Source organism: Marmota monax, unplaced genomic scaffold (assembly GCF_021218885.2).
Source record: "Marmota monax isolate L192 unplaced genomic scaffold, Marmota_monax_Labrador192_F-V1.1 WCK01_AAM20220418_F8-fsc00002, whole genome shotgun sequence".
Classification (NCBI taxonomy): Eukaryota; Metazoa; Chordata; class Mammalia; order Rodentia; family Sciuridae; genus Marmota; species Marmota monax.
Genome location: NW_026693571.1, coordinates 15,112,548 through 15,132,667, shown reverse-complemented (window position 1 = coordinate 15,132,667; position 20,120 = coordinate 15,112,548). Strand labels below are relative to the sequence as shown.

Sequence of the window (20,120 nt, the reverse complement as noted above, 5' to 3'; positions counted from 1 at the left end):
CCAATAAATTAGAAGACAGTGAAGGCATCGATAAATTTCTTAAGTCATATGATCTGCCCAGATTGAGTCAGGAGGATATAGACAACCTAAACAGACCAATATCAATTGAGGAAATAGAAGAAACCATCAAAAGACTACCAACTAAGAAAAGCCCAGGACCGGATGGGTATACAGCAGAGTTTTACAAAACCTTTAAAGAGGAACTAATACCAATACTTTTCAAGCTACTTCAGGAAATAGAAAAAGAGGGAGAACTTCCAAATTCATTCTACGAGGCCAACATCACCCTGATACCTAAACCAGACAAAGACACTTCAAAGAAAGAAAACTACAGACCAATATCTCTAATGAACCTAGATGCAAAAATCCTCAATAAAATTCTGGCGAATCGGATACAAAAACATATCAAAAAAATTGTGCACCATGATCAAGTAGGATTCATCCCTGGGATGCAAGGCTGGTTCAATATACGGAAATCAATAAATGTTATTCACCACATCAATAGACTTAAAAATAAGAACCATATGATCATCTCGATAGATGCGGAAAAAGCATTCGACAAAGTACAGCATCCCTTTATGTTCAAAACTCTAGAAAAACTAGGGATAACAGGAACATACCTCAATATTGTAAAAGCAATCTATGCTAAGCCTCAGGCTAGCATCATTCTGAATGGAGAAAAACTGAAGGCATTCCCTCTAAAATCTGGAACAAGACAGGGATGCCCTCTCTCACCACTTCTGTTCAACATAGTTCTCGAAACACTGGCCAGAGCAATTAGACAGACGAAAGAAATTAAAGGCATAAAAATAGGAAAAGAAGAACTTAAATTATCACTATTTGCAGTGACATGATTCTATACCTAGCAGACCCAAAAGGGTCTACAAAGAAACTATTAGAGCTAATAAATGAATTCAGCAAAGTGGCAGGATATAAAATCAACATGCATAAATCAAAGGCATTCCTGTATATCAGCGACAAATCCTCTGAAATGGAAATGAGGACAACCACTCCATTCACAATATCTTCAAAAAAAATAAAATACTTGGGAATCAACCTAACAAGAGAGGTGAAAGACTTATACAATGAAAACTACAGAACCCTAGAGAGAGAAATAGAAGAAGATCTTAGAAGATGGAAAAATATACCCTGTTCATGGATAGGCAGAACTAACATCATCAAAATGGCGATATTACCAAAAGTTCTCTATAGGTTTAATGCAATGCCAATCAAAATCCCAACGGCATTTCTTGTAGAAATAGAGAAAGCAATCATGAAATTCATATGGAAAAATAAAAGACCCAGAATAGCAAAAACAATGCTAAGCAGGAAGTGTGAATCAGGCGGTATAGCGATACCAGACTTCAAACTATACTACAGAGCAATAGTAACAAAAACAGCATGGTACTGGTACCAAAACAGGCGGGTGGACCAATGGTACAGAATAGAGGACACAGAAACCAATCCACAAAACTACAACTATCTTATATTTGATAAAGGGGCTAAAAGCATGCAATGGAGGAAGGATAGCATCTTCAACAAATGGTGCTGGGAAAACTGGAAATCCATATGCAACAAAATGAAACTGAATCCCTTTCTCTCGCCATGCACAAAAGTTAATTCAAAATGGATCAAGGAGCTTGATATCAAATCAGAGACACGCCGTCTGATAGAAGAAAAAGTTGGCTACGATCTACAGTTGGTGGGGTCGGGCTCCAAATTCCTCAATAGGACACCCATAGCACAAAAGTTAATAACTAGAATCAACAAATGGGACTTACTCAAACTAAAAAGTTTTTTCTCAGCAAAAGAAACAATAAGAGAGGTAAATAGGGAGCCTACATCCTGGGAACAAATCTTTACTCCTCACACTTCAGATAGAGCCCTAATATCCAGAGTATACAAAGAACTCAAAAAATTAGACAATAAGATAACAAACAACCCAATCAACAAATGGGCCAAGGACCTGAACAGACACTTCTCAGAGGAGAACATACAATCAATCAACAAGTACATGAAAAAATGCTCACCATCTCTAGCAGTCAGAGAAATGCAAATCAAAACCACCCTAAGATACCATCTCACTCCAGTAAGATTGGCAGCCATTATGAAGTCAAACAACAAGTGCTGGCGAGGATGTGGGGAAAAGGGTACACTTGTACATTGCTGGTGGGACTGCAGATTGGTGCAGCCAATTTGGAAAGCAGTATGGAGATTTCTTGGAAAGCTGGGAATGGAACCACCATTTGACCCAGCTATTCCCCTTCTCGGTCTATTCCCTAAAGACCTAAAAAGAGCATGCTACAGGGACACTGCTACATCGATGTTCATACCAGCACAATTCACAATAGCAAGACTATGGAACCAACCTAGATGCCCTTCAATAGACGAATGGATTAAAAAAATGTGGCATTTATACACAATGGAGTATTACTCTGCATTAAAAAAATGACAAAATCATAGAATTTACAGGGAAATGGATGGCATTAGAGCAGATTATGCTAAGTGAAGCTAGCCAATCCCTAAAAAACAAATGCCAAATGTCTTCTTTGATATAAGGAGAGTAACTAAGAACAGAGTAGGGACGAAGAGCATGAGAAGAAGATTAACATTAAACAGGGATGAGAGGTGGGAGGGAAAGGGAGTGAGAAGGGAAAATGCATGGAAATGGAAGGAGACCCTCAGAGTTATACAAAAGTACATACAAGAGGAAGTGAGGGGAAGGGGAAAAATAATATAAGGGGGACAAACGAATGTCAGTAGAGGGAGCAGAGAGAGAAGAGGGGAGGGGAGGGGAGGGGAGGGGAGGGGGGATAGTAGAGGATAGGAAAGGCAGCAGAATACAACAGACACTAGTATGGCAATATGTAAATCAATGGATGTGTAACTGATGTGATTCTGCAATCTGTATATGGGGTAAAAATGGGAGCTCATAACCCACTTGAATCAAATTGTGAAATATGATATATCAAGAACTATGTAATGTTTTGAACAGCCAACAATAAAAAATTAAAAAAAAAAAACAAAAAACATTAAACAGGGATGAGAGGTGGGAGGGAAAGGGAGAGAGAAGGGAAATTGAATGGAAATGCAAGGAGACCCTCAGGGTTATACAAAAGTACATACAAGAGGTAGTGAGGGGAAAGGGAAAAATAATACAAGGGGGAGAAATGAATGACAGTAGAGGGGGTAGAGAGAGAAGAGGGGAGGGGAGGGGAGGGGAGGGGAGGGGGGATAGTAGAGGATAGGAAAGGCAGCAGAACACAACAGACACTAGTATGGCAATATGTAAATCAATGGATGTGTAACTGATGTGATTTTGCAATCTGCATATGGGGTAAAAATGGGAGTTCATAACCCACTTGAATCAAAGTGTGAAATATGATATATCAAGAACTATGTAATGTTTTGAACAACCAACAATAAACAATTTAAAAAAAAAATTTTTAAAAAGGCTGGAGACATGACTAAGTGGTAGACCGTTTGCCTAGCATGCATAAGGCCCTGCGTTCATCTCCAGTTATGGGAAAAAATTTAATATATTTATGGCCAGATTTGCCAATCTATCATGTCATAGCTGACAAGTTGTAGATGAACACACAATGTCTCTGTTTATTAATTAATTTTTTATGTGGTGCTGAGGATCAAACCAGTGCCTCACACATGCTAGACAAGCACTCTGCCACTGAGCTACAGCCTCAGCCCCAACACCATTAGTTTTTAACTTAGAAATGTTCTTTCAGGTGAAACCAAATATACACAAATATTTTGGAAAAGCATTCAACACAAAGTCATATAAACTCCACTTCACATTAAATTTCAAATAATGCCTTGGTTTCCTTGAGATCTACTCAAACTATTACTAATGCCTCCAAAATAAAAAATAGTTCCACTTCTCCAATTTTTCTTCTGCAAAATCAGAGAAAATGGCTAGATGGTATCAAACACAGATATTATTTGATCCATTGGTTTAGAACAAGTGTCCAGTTCTTGGTGAAAATGTCTGGGGCATTCCTGTTTGGATTTTTCTAGGCATGGATAGTCAGCATCATCTCCTATTTCTCCCTGCATTCATCTTCAATTTTTAACCCCTTTTTCTATGTAAATCCCCATTCCCTTATATTGCGTTGTTATAAAGAATAAATCAAAGAAAAATTAAAAGCTTGATATTTCACTGTAGATTGTTCAAGAAAGATTCTGGCTATTTGCAAACATGTTTATATCTGATTAAACTCTTGTAAAACTACACCCAGGGGAAAAAGAGATAACTTCAAGAAGAATAACTGCATACAGCAGAGAGCAAAATCTGAGATAATTCACGTGTCCATGTCTTCTTAGGATGACATAGTACCTATACTTCAAAGTCGAGATTAACTTTTCAAAATTTGTCTGGTTGGGCTGGGGTTGTGGCTCCGTGTTAAAGCACTTGTCTAGCATGTGTGAGGCACTGGGTTCAATTCTCAGCACCACATACAAATAAAGAAAGAAAATAAAGGTCCATCAACAACTAAAAAAAAAATTAAAAAAAAAACTTGTCTCATCTGTGCCCAGCTTCATAAAGAACATTCCACCTTATCTAAGATGGGATTTTGAAACTTCCTAAAGTTTTCTACATCTGTGATGTAACATTAAAAAGAATGATTTTCTAAAGTTCTAAAAATGTCATATATAAAGAAATATTTCCAAACAAATTCTGCAATGTTTAGAGAATGATTTCCAGGAGGCAGAGATTGATTTCTCTGATTTCTAAGAACTTCACTGAGACTGTTGACTATATGTGCAGCATCTTTTATCTTGGACTGTGGCAGAGGTTTATGAAACAATGATCAAGTTATTTGAAGACACCCTCTGTGAGTTTAGCAGCAGTCTTTCCAGAAATGCAAGCATTTCTTTGTTTCAATTTGACTGTCTTCTATAAGGATCTATCTGACCAATCTGTACACTGGATCTCTATATAAAACATCTCCGATGTAGTCAAAAAGTATTCAAAGATATGCTGTTTTTTTACTAATTGTCCCAACGAAAGTATCCACTAACAGCATGTTTTACTTTTATTCTTTCTTAATTTTAAATCAATTAACAAATATAAAAAAGTAAATTTCAATTATAAAAATACTATTAAAATTAATAGACTATTTCATGTGTGAACTAAAATATACAAAAAAGTTATACATTATAAAAAATTACATATTAACCCTCACAGTTCACATTTTCTCTTTAAAAATTTTTTAACATTAAAGTGACTCCAAAAAGGAGTTTGAAGTAATTCTCATTGAGTTTGTTCCTGTTTATGATCACTGTGATACTGTTGTTTATTTCTAACTTCTTTTAAATGCAAGTAATAAAATGTTATAGTTTAGATAAGTGATGTCCCCCAAAAAGCTCATGTGGCAATGCAGGGATGTTCAGAGGTGAAACAATTAGACTGCAAGAGCTGGAACCTCATCAGTGGATTAGTTCACTTGATGAATTAATAATCTGAATGGAATATTGGGTGGTAACTGTAGGCAGGTGGGAGGTGGCTGAAGGAAGCAGGTCACCGGAGGTATACCCTTGGGGACTGTATTTTGTCCCTGGCTCCTCACCTGCTCGCTCATTCTTTGCTTCCCCGCTTCCATGGGCTGCACAGCTTTCCCACTATCACACCCTTCAGCCATGATGTTCCACTTTGTCTCAGCCCAAGAGAAATGGAGTCAGCTGACCACAGACTCAACCTCTGAAAACATGATCCCCAAATAAACTGTTCCTCCTTTAAGTTTTTCTTGGAAGGCATTTTTGTCACAAGGACAAAAATCTGACTAACATTAAGGCAAGGATTGGAGACATGAACTGTGTTCCAAGAAAACTCAAACTTTTATAAACTTGCTTTCAAAATGACTATTTGAGGGGCTGGGGCTGGGGCTCAGTGGTAGAGCAATTACATAGCATGTGTGAGGCACTGGATTCAATTCTCAGCACCGTATATAAGAAAATGAATAAGATTAAGGTTCCTCAACAACTATATATATATATATATATATATATATATATATATATATATATATATACACACATACACACACACACGTACATATATATGTATTATATTATATATGTATATGTGTGTGTGTATATATATAATTTTTTTTAAATGACTATATGTAAGGAGTCTTTATGTACCTGGGCACAACTGCATAACTTAAGAGTTCTCCAAATTAACTTCCATGTAGAATATAACATTTATCAAATAATTAATAATAGAAATGTGCTGAATCAAGGCCTATGTCTATATTATGAAAATTCAAGAGTAACCACACATATGTAAAATTTGGACCAATAAAAGAATTTGGGGGATGCCGGGGCTGTGGCTCAGCAGGAGAGTGCTCATCTCCCATGTGTGAGGCCCTGGGGTTCCATTCTCAGCACCACATAAATAAAATAAAATAAAGGTATTGTGTCCACCTACAACTAAAAAAATATTTTTAAAAAAGATTTTAGGGGACTATAACTGGCATGGTTTAGAACTACTGATACATAATAATACAAATCAAATATACAAATCAAACTATAGTTTACGTGAAATGCACCCACTTACTGCCCACACCTAGGGTGAACTGCTCTCGTGGCCCACCCTGAGGAATACACTGCCTGTAGCCATTTTGGAAATCTTCAAACTGTTGACAAGGGGAGGATGAAGGAAGGTGTGCTGTGTTGTACACCTTGGCTCCAAAATTCATGTCCACCCCAAAACTCAAAATGCGACCTTATTCAGAAACAGCACCATTGTAGATAAAATTAGTTAAGTTAGAAGGAAATCATACCAGGCTCTAACCCAATGGCTGGTGACCTTATGAGAAAAGAGAAGAACTTCATGATGACAGAGACAGACTAGAGTGAGGTTTCTACAAACCAAGGAATGCCAAGGATTGCTGACAATGACAAGAAGAAGAGCCCCAGCTCTGCCAACACTTTGGATTTGGACTTCCAACATTACAGAACTACAAGAGAACACATTCTTGTTGTTTTAAGCTATCCTGTTTGTAATAATTTGTTCTGACAGTCCTAAGAAACTAACATGAAAGGGGACATACCTCACAATCTCTGCAAACTCTCAATATGGAAACATACCTTGATTATTATGAATTTCATATCATCTGGCTTATGCATCCTAAAGATCTTTAGAGAGCCCAGAGTGGCACTTGGAAAGAAAAAGGAAAAATTCCACTAATGTTATGTTCTCTTTTTGTGTAAAGTGCAGAGACAAAAATGGAAATTTAACAAAGGACATAAAAATAGAATACTACAGTGATGCAGCCACATATATGTTTATAGCAGCAGAATTCACAATAGCCAAACTGTGAAACCAACCTAGATACCCTTCAATAGGTGAATGAATAAAGAAACTGTGGTATATATATATATATATACAATGGAATATAACTCAGCAATAAAAGAAAATAAAATTATGGCATTTGCAGGTAAATGGATGGAGCTAGAGAATATCATGCTAAGCAAAGTAAGACAATACAAAAAACCAAAGGTCGAATGTTTTCTCTGATAAGTGGGTGCTGATCCATAATGGGGGTGGGGAGGAGCATGGGAAGAATGGAGGAACTTTGGATTGGGCAGAGGAGGTGAAGGGAGGAGAGGGGACATGGGATAGGAAAGACAGTGGAATAAGATGGACATTATTACCCAAGGTACATGTATGATTGCACGGATAGTATGACCCTACTTCATGTACAACCAGAGAAGTGAAAAACTGTGCTCTATTTGTGTACAATGGATGGAAGAGCATTCTGCTGTCATGTATAACAGATTAGAACAAATAAGTTTAAAAAAATTTTTAAATGGGAATTTAAGAAATAAAAAATGAAGTGAAAAAACTTTTTAAAAAAAGAATAAATCTCAAATTTTTTTCTAATTATAACACCAGTTGGCAATATTTTACTTCTTCTGGCTTGGGAACTGAGAAACACATTATTACATTATTTACTTTCTTATAATAAATTAATAGAAGAATCTTAATACCAGGAAGTGAATATAAACAGCAACTATAAAACAGCAAATATAAACCACAACTACCCTCAGTTGCTTTTAGCAAAATGAATCACATTATATAGGGAATACTTGAAAGACTCTTATGGAATAAGCTATGGTAAAGACAAATATCAATGAATGGATTCTCTATCTTTCCAGAAAGGCAAACCATAATTGTCATTCAAAAGTATTTATGCTACTAACACACATTTCCTAGTCAATCCAGTGCAAGCCATGAGTAGGATAAGACAATTTATCTGGACAGAAGTGGCAAAACCAGGCAGTGACGGGCACTTTTTATTCCATCTACCCCATCTCCCATTCCCACTAACACACAAAGCTTTCTCTTTTGCTAAAAAAATCAACTGGGGGTGGGCTGGGGTTTAGCTCAGCGGTAGAGCACTTGCCTAGCACATGTGAGGCACTGGGTTCAGTCCTCAGCACCACATAAAAAATAAATAGAGTAAAGGTATTATGTCCAGCTCTAAAAATAAATAAAGTTATTATGTTCATCTACAACTAAAAATATACATATAAAAAAAATCAACTGGGCTTCCCAAACTAACAAAGCTGACTTTCCTAGAGTCACATTCTAAGGTTCCCTCATACAATTATGGGTTTGGCAGAATTTATGATATCCCAACACTCATGTTTTATTTTTTTGTTTATTAATCTTTAAAGTGCAGGTTGATTTTTTTTTCCTCATATTACCTTTTTTCATACTTAAACCATTTGCTCCAGAGTCACTTTGTCTTAGTCCTTTTTCTGTTGCTATAACAAAATATACCTGAAACTGGGTAATTTTGAAAAAAGAGCGGTTTATTAAACTCATGATTCTAGAGGCTGGGAAGTTTAAGATATCACTTGAATCTGGTTGGCTGCTGGAGGAGCCTTTTCACTTGGTGGAGGATATCACAGAATGCTACTTTTTTTTTTTTTTTTTCAGTGCTGGGGACCAATCCCAGGGCCCTGTGCTTGTTAGCCAATTATTCTACCACTGAGCTACACCCTCAGCTCTCCCCTTATAAAACCACTAATGTCTCTGTGGGAGCCCCACCCTCATGACCTCATCTAATCTTAATTACCTCCCAAAGATCCCACCTCCAAGTAGCATTAACATATGAATTTGGGGATTAAGTTTCCAATACTGTGAATTCTAAAGACAAAACACGGAAACTATAGCACATTCCTTTCAGCATTAAAAAAATTTTTTTTCAGTCATCAAAATATTTCCACCATGTCTACAAAGAAATGCAGTCAGCAGTTTCCCCTCTCTAAAGGCCTGCATTCCTTTTATGATCCTAAACATTTATGATGCACGGGCTGCACCCAAAATTTGTAACTCCCCCAAGGCCTTTTGTCTTACTCAAATGTGCTGCTTGTCTTGTGACCTAGTAAGCAAAACATTAAAACACATGAATCTAACCTCAGTGGAAGAGAAGCAAGCAAGAAAGAAAAATTTCAATGAGATAGTTTTTAAATACAAATATTTTTACATAAAGCAAGCCTAGGGTACCAATAAACCTGCCAGGAAATAAGAGTAATATAGGTAAGATAAGGAAGGGCTGGTGACAAGAAAGAAGTGTTTAAAGTCCCATCGGACACATGTGAGTCAGATGGTGAGCATGTGAGCATGTGGAGCAAAGGTGACTCTCATCCAGCCACTTTGGAAAAATAGTTTGGTGTTATCTATGAAAGCTGACATGTGCAAGCCCTATAATTCAGCAATTCCCTACTACCAGCAGAAATGGGGTTGAGGGCATATGTGTGTGCTCCAAGTATTATATTAGTGATGACCATAGCAGCATTACTTCAAATAGCCAAAACTGGAAACAATTCAAATTTCAACAGCAGAATTGTAATAACTACGAATATTATATAGCAATGTCAATAGACAAACTATAGCTACACACAACAAAGTATCTGAATATCACAGACATACTGATGAGTCAATGTAGCCAGACACAAACACAATACATACTTCATGGTCCTGTGTATTTAAATTTTTAAATGAGCAAAAATAAGCCAGGGCTTGATGTCAGGATAGAGAGACACAGGAAAGCAGGGTCAGCAATGATTGTGGAGGCTCACAAAAGGGAACTTCTGAAGTGCTCACACTATTCTATTTCTTGATTGGAGTGATGGTTACATAAGTGTTTATTTTCTGATAACACATTAAACTTGTCACCTATGTTCTGTGTATTTTTCTGTATATGTGTTCTATGTTACAATAAATAAAACACAAAAAGGAATTCTAGTCTGGCATATACCTATTAGAGAAAGGCTAGAAAAAATAAGACTAAGAAACTCAAGCCAGGACATAAGACACTGAGGCCAAAAATGCAGATGCTGGCTTGCTGAAACACAGGCAAATCTGAAATCATCTGAAAAGACTGGTAAGAAGTTGAATTACCTTGAAGAACCTACCTGAATGGGAACAAAAGTAAGCTAGAGATCATTTCTCTTTTACCAAATCTGGCATTAACCTATACTCTTTATCTTAATTTCAAAAGCACACATTGATCCTAAAACTTGCAAAGATCTTTAATTCCTGTCTCACCTTGGTTTCCTTTATTGGGCAATCGTGGAATTAGCTGTAGGGAGCCATGAGAGATAATTCAACCCAAACTCAACCACCACAGTCAAATGGACAAATGGGCAGATACACCATTTGAAAATTTCCAATGCAACTGAATATGGACTATTCCTCAGTCACCCACTTTAATGTCAACACCCCTGGCTACCAGAGCATCTCTCACATAGATGACATCAATCTCACATGCTCCCCTCTAAGGTCACTTCCTCTTCCACTATATCCTACTATCGAAGTATAAAAACACAAAAGTCATCAGAAAACAAACTAAAGAACTTCTAAGCATTTCCTCAGCTCTTCTTCAAGTTAAATTATCTTACTCCTTCGTCCTTTCTTCTTTTAACATCTGCACCACTCTCTTCTGAAACTTGTAAGAGCAAAATACAAAACTGACTAAAATGTCCTAGTTAAGGTTTTATAGACCAAATAAAACGTACCTTAAGACTCCTATGTGGTTGTTAGAGCTAGATTTTTGAAATCTTACAAAAGAAATACAGGGTATAATGATCAGGATTCTCTTTTAAAGTTTCCTCATATTCATGTCCCCTGATGAGTCTGTATTGTAAAAATCTGAAAAGCCTAAAGGTGAACAATTTAAATCATAAATTACATAAACTACACAACCACTTTTCTGGTCCCAAGGTGACCTTTGGTTATATGAATTTCAAAAAAAAAAAAAAAAAAGACTCCTACATAATATAGAATTGTTGCTTTTATTCCATTTTAGAAATAAGAAGGTAATTTTAGAAACCATAACATCTATACCCACAAATCCAGAAGCAAATAAGGTAGAGACATACTGTATAGTCTTACTTTTTGAATCAAGCTTCACCTCAAACTTTAAAGAATTGCTCAAATGTGAGGGATTTAAATAGCAAGTGCACAAGCAGGGTGGGCAGAAGGCCAGGGAAACACTTTCAAACCAGGCCACATACTTAAAATGCCTTGCAAAACACCACTTAACAGCCAGCCTAATGTGTTGCAATCTGAAATCAATAACCTTTCAGAGTAAAGGTATTCTGATTCTCAGAGATTCACAGTCTTCAACCTCAAATGGGCCTTCAATGCTGCCTAACAGTGCTACCAAGTTGCCTCAGCATTTCTGACCTTTTTCGATAATGCCATCTTAAACCTTTATTTTCCTCAAATTTCCAACTTGCCCCAATTAAGCTCAACAGATAGCATTACAACCTAGTTCCCAGGAGAAAAAAAAAAAAGTTATTTGACCAGAATTCCCTAAACATTTTTTCTCAGGTTCACTTTTTCCTCTTATAACTCTGCAGAAAGAACAGTTTACAAGTCCCACACATAGGAAATAGACTTGAGTGTTCCCAGACACCTTCAAAATTTCCTCCATCCTCTAGTTGTATCCTTTCCTCTATATATGCTATTCTACTAAACCTCTATTATAACCAAAACACAGAGCCCGTCATCCCAAAGTGAACCCATCCATGAGTATGGTAGATGCTGTCCTCTCTTGCCTGATCAAAGACTCTCTCTATTCTCTCCCTATTCTTCAACTATTTTCAGTCTTTCCCTCTTGGCTGGTCCCTTCCCTTCAGGATTTTACACTTGTTGATTTTCATCCCTTTAATGGTGTCCTTTTTAATGTTATAACAACTTTAGACTCAGACAAGTTGCTACGATAGTACAAAGAACTCCTGCATACCCCTCACCAGGAGATCCCATTCAAGTTCACCAGTTGTCCCAATAACATAAATTATAACAAAGACATCACACACCACAACTACTAGTTATGCCTCTATAGTTCATTCCCACATGAAATGGTCCTCAGTCTTTCCTTGATATTACTGTAAATTGATGAGAAATAGATTTAAGAATTTTAGCAAATAGGAATGTCTTGATGTTTCCCTGTAACTAAATTCAGGCTCTCTGCTTTTGGAGGTACAAGCAGAAGTAATGCTGTGTCCTTCATGTGGTAGTTTATTGGGTGGACACAATGTCACTTTGTTTCATTGGTGAAAATAACCTTAATTAATCCAGATAGTAGCTATTAAATGACTCAATGTATTTTTTCTCCATTATAATTTGTTGAGCGATGCTTTGAGTCTACATCAATATATCATATTTCATACCACTTTTACAGTCAAATTTTGGCATCTGTTTATATTTCTTGCATGAATTACTTATGCTATGTTGTTGTTAAATGCCTAGTTCTACCATTCCTTCTGCATTTATTAATTGACACTCTTATGAAATGATTTTCCTTTCTTTCCCTCCCATTTGACTCACTTATTTCTTTACAAAAATACGTACTCAAGGATTTTCACTATGATTAATGGGTTAAAATCTTTTACTATCATTATTCATTTTAATGCTCAAATTCTCCCAGATTTGGCCAGTAAGACCCCAATTTCCTTTTGTTGTGTCACATTCCCTGAGTACCTCCTTACTTTCTGGCACACCACAAGATTTCAGACTCCAGCCCCAGAATCAGACATTTCTTCCAAAGGTCCCTGATTCCTTTTAGAAGAAAGTGGTATTCAGAAATCAAGATATGGGAACAAACACTGCTCTTTGTTTCTAGAAAGAATGCCACTATTCCCAGGACCTCGGGGAAAGGGCTGGGATGAATGTGTATGTGTAGAGCAAACCTGGTCTTTCTGAGGAATTTAACTCAAAGAACAGAAATGACATCCATTCACACACATGCATTTACATCTACATTTATTTCTTTATCCACACACATGGAAGGCATGAATTCACACTATTAGTTCCAATTCTAATGCATTCTATATGTACATCACCTTTCTCCATCTGTGAAAACATATCCTGTTACTTCGGTAAGTTTCCTTATTGCTCAGTCACCGGTATAAAACCAATTTCCTGAACCCTAACTGGCTACCATTACAATACCCCTCAGGTGTGGTTCCCAGTATAACCTCTTAAAACGGTAGCTTGTAATCACTGTCCCCATAGTGCTCACTTCAGTCATTCTTTGATTTCCATTCTGGTTAAGGCAACTAGTGATCTCCTTGCTGCCAAACCTAAACGATCTTTCTCAATCTTTTCTAATTTGAACTCTCTTACAGCATCTGACATTCTTTAATATTTCCTGCCTCTTAAAATATTCTCTCCCTCTGTCTTCTATAACTCCCTACTCAAATGAGTGACCTCTTTGACCATTCCTTCTTAGAATCCACTATAGGCTTTTGCCTCCTCCCTTCTTTACTTATTTTGATCCCCTGGGATTCTGTCCTCTCTATACAGTCCCTTAGGTAGTTCATCCCTTTCAAAAGGGTACAATTATCTCTATTCTGCTGTGGTGGGAGTGCAGTTCAGTGGTAGAGTGCTTGCCTACCTTGTCCTAGGCCCTAATGACAAAGGAAAAAATTTTAAAGCAGGTCTGTATATTCTATATCCTTAATTCAGATCTAATTCTTAAGCTCCAGACCTGTATAATGAAACACCCATCAAATATTATTCCTTAGGGATCTCCACCCTGTCCCATCACCCAAAACTGCTTTTCTTCCTGAGAAATTTAACTTAAAGAACATAATTATCTTTCATCCAATAAGAGGTCCAAAACACTCAATTGTAACAGCCATTCTAAACATCTTTTCTCTCACCCACATCATCAAAGTTAATGAAGTTACCTGTGAAATTCTCTTCCAATTTTATTCCCTTATCAATTCTGTAGAGCAAGAAACTATAACCTTGTTCCTGATTTATCACTATAGTCATTTAACTGACCTCTGTTCTTGCTATTCTTCCAATCTAAGGTACACAATCTTTGTGAAACACAAGTATGATCATTACCCAACCCCTTCCAAGAATCCCTGCTGCCCTGGGGAAGCACCAATTCCATTACACAGCTAACTAGGCTGTGCATGGTCTTGCCTTAGCCTGCCTTAATGACATCATCTGTTGTCCTTAAACTTCAAGCTTAAACACAGCAGCACTGGAATTTCTTTCACTACTACAAACACACACTCTCCCTTCAAGTCTCTCTGCTTCTCTTCTACATTGCAAATTCTACTCATCCCTCAGGACATAGATTTTGTCACCTCCAGAGGTCTTCCCAGAATGCCCTGCTCTGTGCTTCCACAGTACTCTAGTTCTCTAAAGTGTTCATCCCCCTTTATTATAACCAGCTTTATCAGAGTCTCAAAGAGAAATGTCTTATACCCAGCTGTATCACCAATACCTAGCATAGTAGCCCAAACACAATAGGTGCCCTAAGTATTGACTGAATGAATGAGCCTCAGAAATAAAGAACTCTACAGAAGCCACAGTAAAAAGGCACATTGCACACATATGGATGAATTCAGGGTATGTGGCAACATACCCTTTTCACTCCTGCTGCCGTGTAATTCAAAGGTTGACATCTTCATATGTAATGAACAACTATGCAACTTTATTAGCCTGAATGAAATACACTTGTTTACCACAAATACAAGAAGGCAGAAGTCCCTCTTCTTTCTCTGTAGCAAGTTGGAATGACTCAATGTGTTTTACATTTTCATGAAGATGACACACAATTAATCATTGTGTGAGAGAACATGTGTCCTCAGCCAAGAAGGTGAGAGTAAGAATGAATGGTCAAGTACGTTCTTCTCAGTTATTCTCTGCAGGCATGCACACACAAAAACACATACTTCATACTGTTAAGATTACTGTATGACTTAACAAAATAAAAATAGAAAATGAGCTCCTGAAGGACATATTCCAAATTGTGGATGGTATCTGGCAGGAAAAGTAACACCAAATGTGAGAGGTGACACCAGAGGGCAACCACTGCCAACTGTAAATACCAAAGGTTGATGTTGCACGAAAGAGGAAATCTATGAGCAGGATTAATACTGTTACCACTTGCTATACACTGTGACTGTTATAAAGCCAGATCCAAGTTACCCCATTTTTACCATGCATATTTTACATATAAGGAAATGGTACTTGAAGTGTCCAAGATCTAAAAAATAATAAAGTACAGCTCTTTCCAATTCTTAGCACTGTATCCTGAACTGGGCAAGACTGAAAAATTAGAAAACTCCAGTTAAAACATGTTATTTGGGAAAATGAAAAGAAATGGCAAAAGAAATAAATAGAAATTAAAAATTTTGGCTCTGGGGATTAGGAAATAGGAACAGGAAGAGTTGGGCAAAGAATCCCATTTTTATATGAATCCTCTAGTAATACTTGAGCTTTAAAATTATACATATGTATTACTTGAATAAAAAGCACAATTTAAAAGCACAGCAGGAGAGGAACCGGAGTATAGCTCAGTGGTAAATCATTTGCCTAGTACATGTGAAGATCTGAGTTCAATCCTCAGCACCAGGGGGGAGAGTGGGGAGAGAGAAATATATAAAAGCACCAAAGGAGACTATTTATTGCCAAAATGATATGTAAAGTCTGATCCATTTAAAATATAAACTTAAATACATATACACAGATGCTTTGGAATGCTGCTACTCTGGAAGAGTTGTAAGTTTTGCTGGTTTTTTCTTTACCTTCAAAGATCTATACTGCTATTTCGATAAGAAATGTCATTTTTCACAGAATATTTTAAAAATATTTACTTACCTTAGCTGATCTTTCAATATTTAAATCTTTATCCAGTTTAAAAAGAATTGTCATGTTGTACCCAGTCTGGTTTCCATGTCCATGAGGCCACCAAGTTTCCACAGGAATATTCTTTTAAGAAATATAGTAAGTAACTCTAAGAAATGTAGCATATTTTCAGAAAAATAACATGACCAAGAACATTATGTCAGTTTCTCATATAGTCAAGTATAGGAACTCTAGGTTCTATGCAATACAAGTCTCCCTATCTATATTATGCCAAATCATACCAACCTATTGATAATATTTTTAAAATCAATGTGAGGGTTGGTATTGTGGCTCAGTGGTAGAGCACTCGCCTAGCACGTGCAAGGTGCTGGGTTCGATCCTCAGCACCACATAAAAATAAACAAATAAAATAAAGGTATTGTGCCCAACTATAACTGAAAAAAATATTTTTTAAAAAATCAATGTGCTAGAAGATTAGCACAGATTAACACACCAAAAGGGAAGGGAAAGAACAGAAAAACATGGATGTTCAGAAAAACAAACCCTCCTACCTCTAACTCTCCAGCTGACACTTATCCTACATTCTTAACACTTAGACTTTGAAGTTAACTGTTCTTTCAAGACAAGAACTAGAAATTATGTGGAGTTCTGACTTTATCTAAATAGTTACGGAATGTGATTTTGCTCCATCTTTTCTAGTTCATATTTATCAATCAGAGAAATAGAAAGTGGAGGAGGGGTAAAATCCATCCCACTCCTGCCAATGAAAGATCATGAGTTTAGAATTAGAATTCTACGTACAGAATACGCATCAGCATTCAAAATTATTGACAAGTAACAAAAATACTCACTGCACTTAAAAATGTAGAAAGTATTTTGGATTTAAGATACTGCAAATACTACAGGAAAAAATCCAAATGTAACTGACTTGAGAGGAAAGATTGCCAAATTCATCACATATTTTCCATTTTCTTAATCTTAAAATTAAAAAAATATATATTCCTTGGTTCACACTCTCACAAAATATAATAAAAAAAAGTTTTAAAATAGAGGATAAAATGGGAAGAAAAAAGAAAACAAATGAAGGAAATAGAATTTTTTTTCATACTTGGACCCTTCTTTCTAACCATTTCTTTTGAACAGCTTTCACTTTCAACCAGGGCTTCGCAGGAAGCACCATCATTCACCTTGTTAATTTTCACAGACAGCTCAACAGTCCTTTTTCCAGGTTGAAGTTTAATGTTGTTTGTCTTCTGTATTTTTAATTCAGGGATGGCTATGATCACTTGACCACCAACTGGAGTTGGGCTGATGACATCAAAAAATGCCTGTATTTTAAGCTTCCACATCTGGGCTCTATTGTCTAAAGCATAAAGAGAAAAAAAAATGTATACAATATGCTAAGCATCATCTCTTCACTCCTCAGGATTCACTGAAGACCAAAGCAGCTTAAGTATTCTGCAATAATATCATTTTTAAAAAATCAATAGAAATGTTATTTTGATCTATAGAGCTTAATTCTTCATTCTGAACAATAACCAAAATTTTGTGTGTTTTATATAGACCTCCACTCTTCCAGAAGCACATGGAAAATTAAGCAATTTAGGTTCACAAAGCACAGTGTTAACCAGTAATTTTTTTCAATATTACTAGGTCACTTATTTTTACTTGCTAACTTAAAAAATGTATAATCTTATTTCTATTTAATCTTATAAATTAGGATCCATGTCTAGAATACAGCTTCCTAGCATAGCTCTCCTAGAGTCCATTTTCTAAGGAAAACCTACCATTCATCCTCAGCTCTCCTGAAGTGCATGCAAGAAAATACCAAGAGGAGACAGTACAAGAAAATTTCCAAAGTAGTACTGGGGTTGAGGGTAGGGAAGAAGGACTGTCACATCATCCAGAGTCCCCTACAGTGCTCATCCTTCCTAATTACACCAAGCATAGTATCCTCTCCGCATCCTGACACCCAAGCCCCAAATAAGACAGGAACTCCGTATCAAAACAGGAGGACAGGCAAGGCTGGCTTGCCCTCTCTACAACTTGAGGTCCTCCTGAAGGCTCAGATATGTCCTTAATGATATCCTGGGCCCGTGAATAGATATGGTTTATAGTTTGTTCATATGACCTCAACCAGGAAGTCAACACAGAGGATGGCAGGAAATGTGGTTCTGGCCACTGACTCATGTTAAGTTTTTCCAAGAGCCAACTCTGTGAGGTTCTTATAAGGAAGAGAAGGAGCGAGGAAGGTAGGGCACCATGTTCCTGACTGATGGGAATTTGTAGAAAGGCTAGGCAGGTTCACAGCCCACAATAATGTGTGCTGTTCATTCACAGATCATTAAGACATCTCTATTTGTGTCTAATACATTAGACTTTTAAATTCTTCAAAGAATGTTACTATACTGTCTTCTTTGTAAATATGTGACGGGAAAAAGGAAAGAACAGGGGGTGGGGAACTGCTTTATTCAGCTGTCTAGAAGAAAAAAAATATATAAATGAAACATAGAAATTAGAAAAACAAGAAGATGGCTGAGTTACCTTAATACAAGTATATAAACAAGCACCAGGAAGACATGGTTCCAAAGTACATAATTTTTAAAACAGATACAACTTTTTTTGTTGCCTTTATTTTATTTATTCATTTTTATGTGGTGCCAAGGATTAAACCCAGTGCCTCAAATATGCTTGGCAAGCCCTTTACCACTAAGCTACAATGGCAGCCCCCTCAAACTACATCTTAAGCATTGCTTTAATTGATTTTAATAAATCCTCAAGTTTCAATGTCTTCATCTAGCTGTATGATATCTAACTTCAGGGAAAATTGGGATCTTCCACATTTAAACTCTCACTAACTTGTACTGGTACATCTAGTTTATAAATGAAAAGAAAGATCCATGGAAAGACAGAGATAAAAGGATCCTGGAGATGTCCTAGTCACTTTGCAGATGAGGTTTTGAAGCCCTGAGTGCAGTCCTTACTCAAAGTTTCTAGGCCAAGGAGAGAACAGGGACCCAGGCTTCCTGACTCCAGTGCTCACGGCTGCCTAATGGGAGCCCCTACTGAAAAGAATGATGCTAGCAGGTACACATTGACAGAAAGTTGTATATGAATGATAAGGAAGAATAAAAGCAAAGGGAATCAGCCCTTCAGACTCCAACTCCAAAAAGCAAATAAATATATTCCAAGTGAAACAAAGCATTTGGGGGGATTAAAACAATAAAACATTACCTTCTTAATGAGCATCTTTGTAAAAAAGTAAGGAAGACTAGAGTCTAGGAACACAGAGTGTGTCTGACCCTCCACTGAACATATAATTATGTGGTGCCTCAGCTCCTCCACTCCTCAAAATACCATCCTTGCAGCCTAAACTACTGACCAGGGCACAAAAACAGTTATGTGAGCATTTCTGTCAAACCAGTCAAAGAGATTTCTTGAATAGTTACTATCTGTAAAGCTTGACAGACACTATATATTACAAACTAATCCAAAAAGGCAAAACTGCTGTCTCTAACTCTGAAAATGTACTTAGAGAAACAAAATACATCCAAAGGTCACAGTTAAGAACACCAGATGGCATCTGAGGGGTTAAGGACTAGCAGGGAAATGGAAGTTCAGAGGCAGGGAATGTTCAGGTCGGCATAGGAAAAATCTGCAAACGTCTGCTTATGTAAGACGAAAAAGATGCTTCATCTCATTGGAGGAAAAAGCTATTCAAAGACAGCTGCCTTGATTAGCTTCGCCCTGCTGGGCTCCTGCAGCTCCCCCCCTTTGCCTGCTCCTTCTTCCTGCATCTTTCATAGGAAATGAAAAGCTACAGGGAAAAAGTAGTCCTGTGCATTTAAAGAAATAGTAATGACACCATACTGAATTGGCCAAGTTGCAGAACGTGTAAATTCAAACATAAGCTATTTTCCTGGACTCCTGCTAGAATTAGAGGGCAGATAGAAGCAGCTGCTTTTTAAAGAGT

General features: G+C 36.9%; 1 protein-coding gene across 2 annotated transcripts in view; it reads right to left on the bottom strand.

Moving 5' to 3' along the window:
• Window positions 1-20,120, bottom strand: part of Manba (mannosidase beta) — a 107,748-nt gene that overhangs the window by 54,733 nt on the left and 32,895 nt on the right. For both annotated transcript variants that reach the window (XM_058583824.1, XM_046459017.2), the window contains exons 6-7: window positions 17,335-17,510; window positions 16,160-16,270 (exon numbers count right to left, since the gene is read on the bottom strand). In XM_058583824.1, coding sequence (XP_058439807.1) covers window positions 16,160-16,270; window positions 17,335-17,510 — 287 coding nt within the window. The remainder of the gene's footprint in view (window positions 1-16,159; window positions 16,271-17,334; window positions 17,511-20,120) is intronic.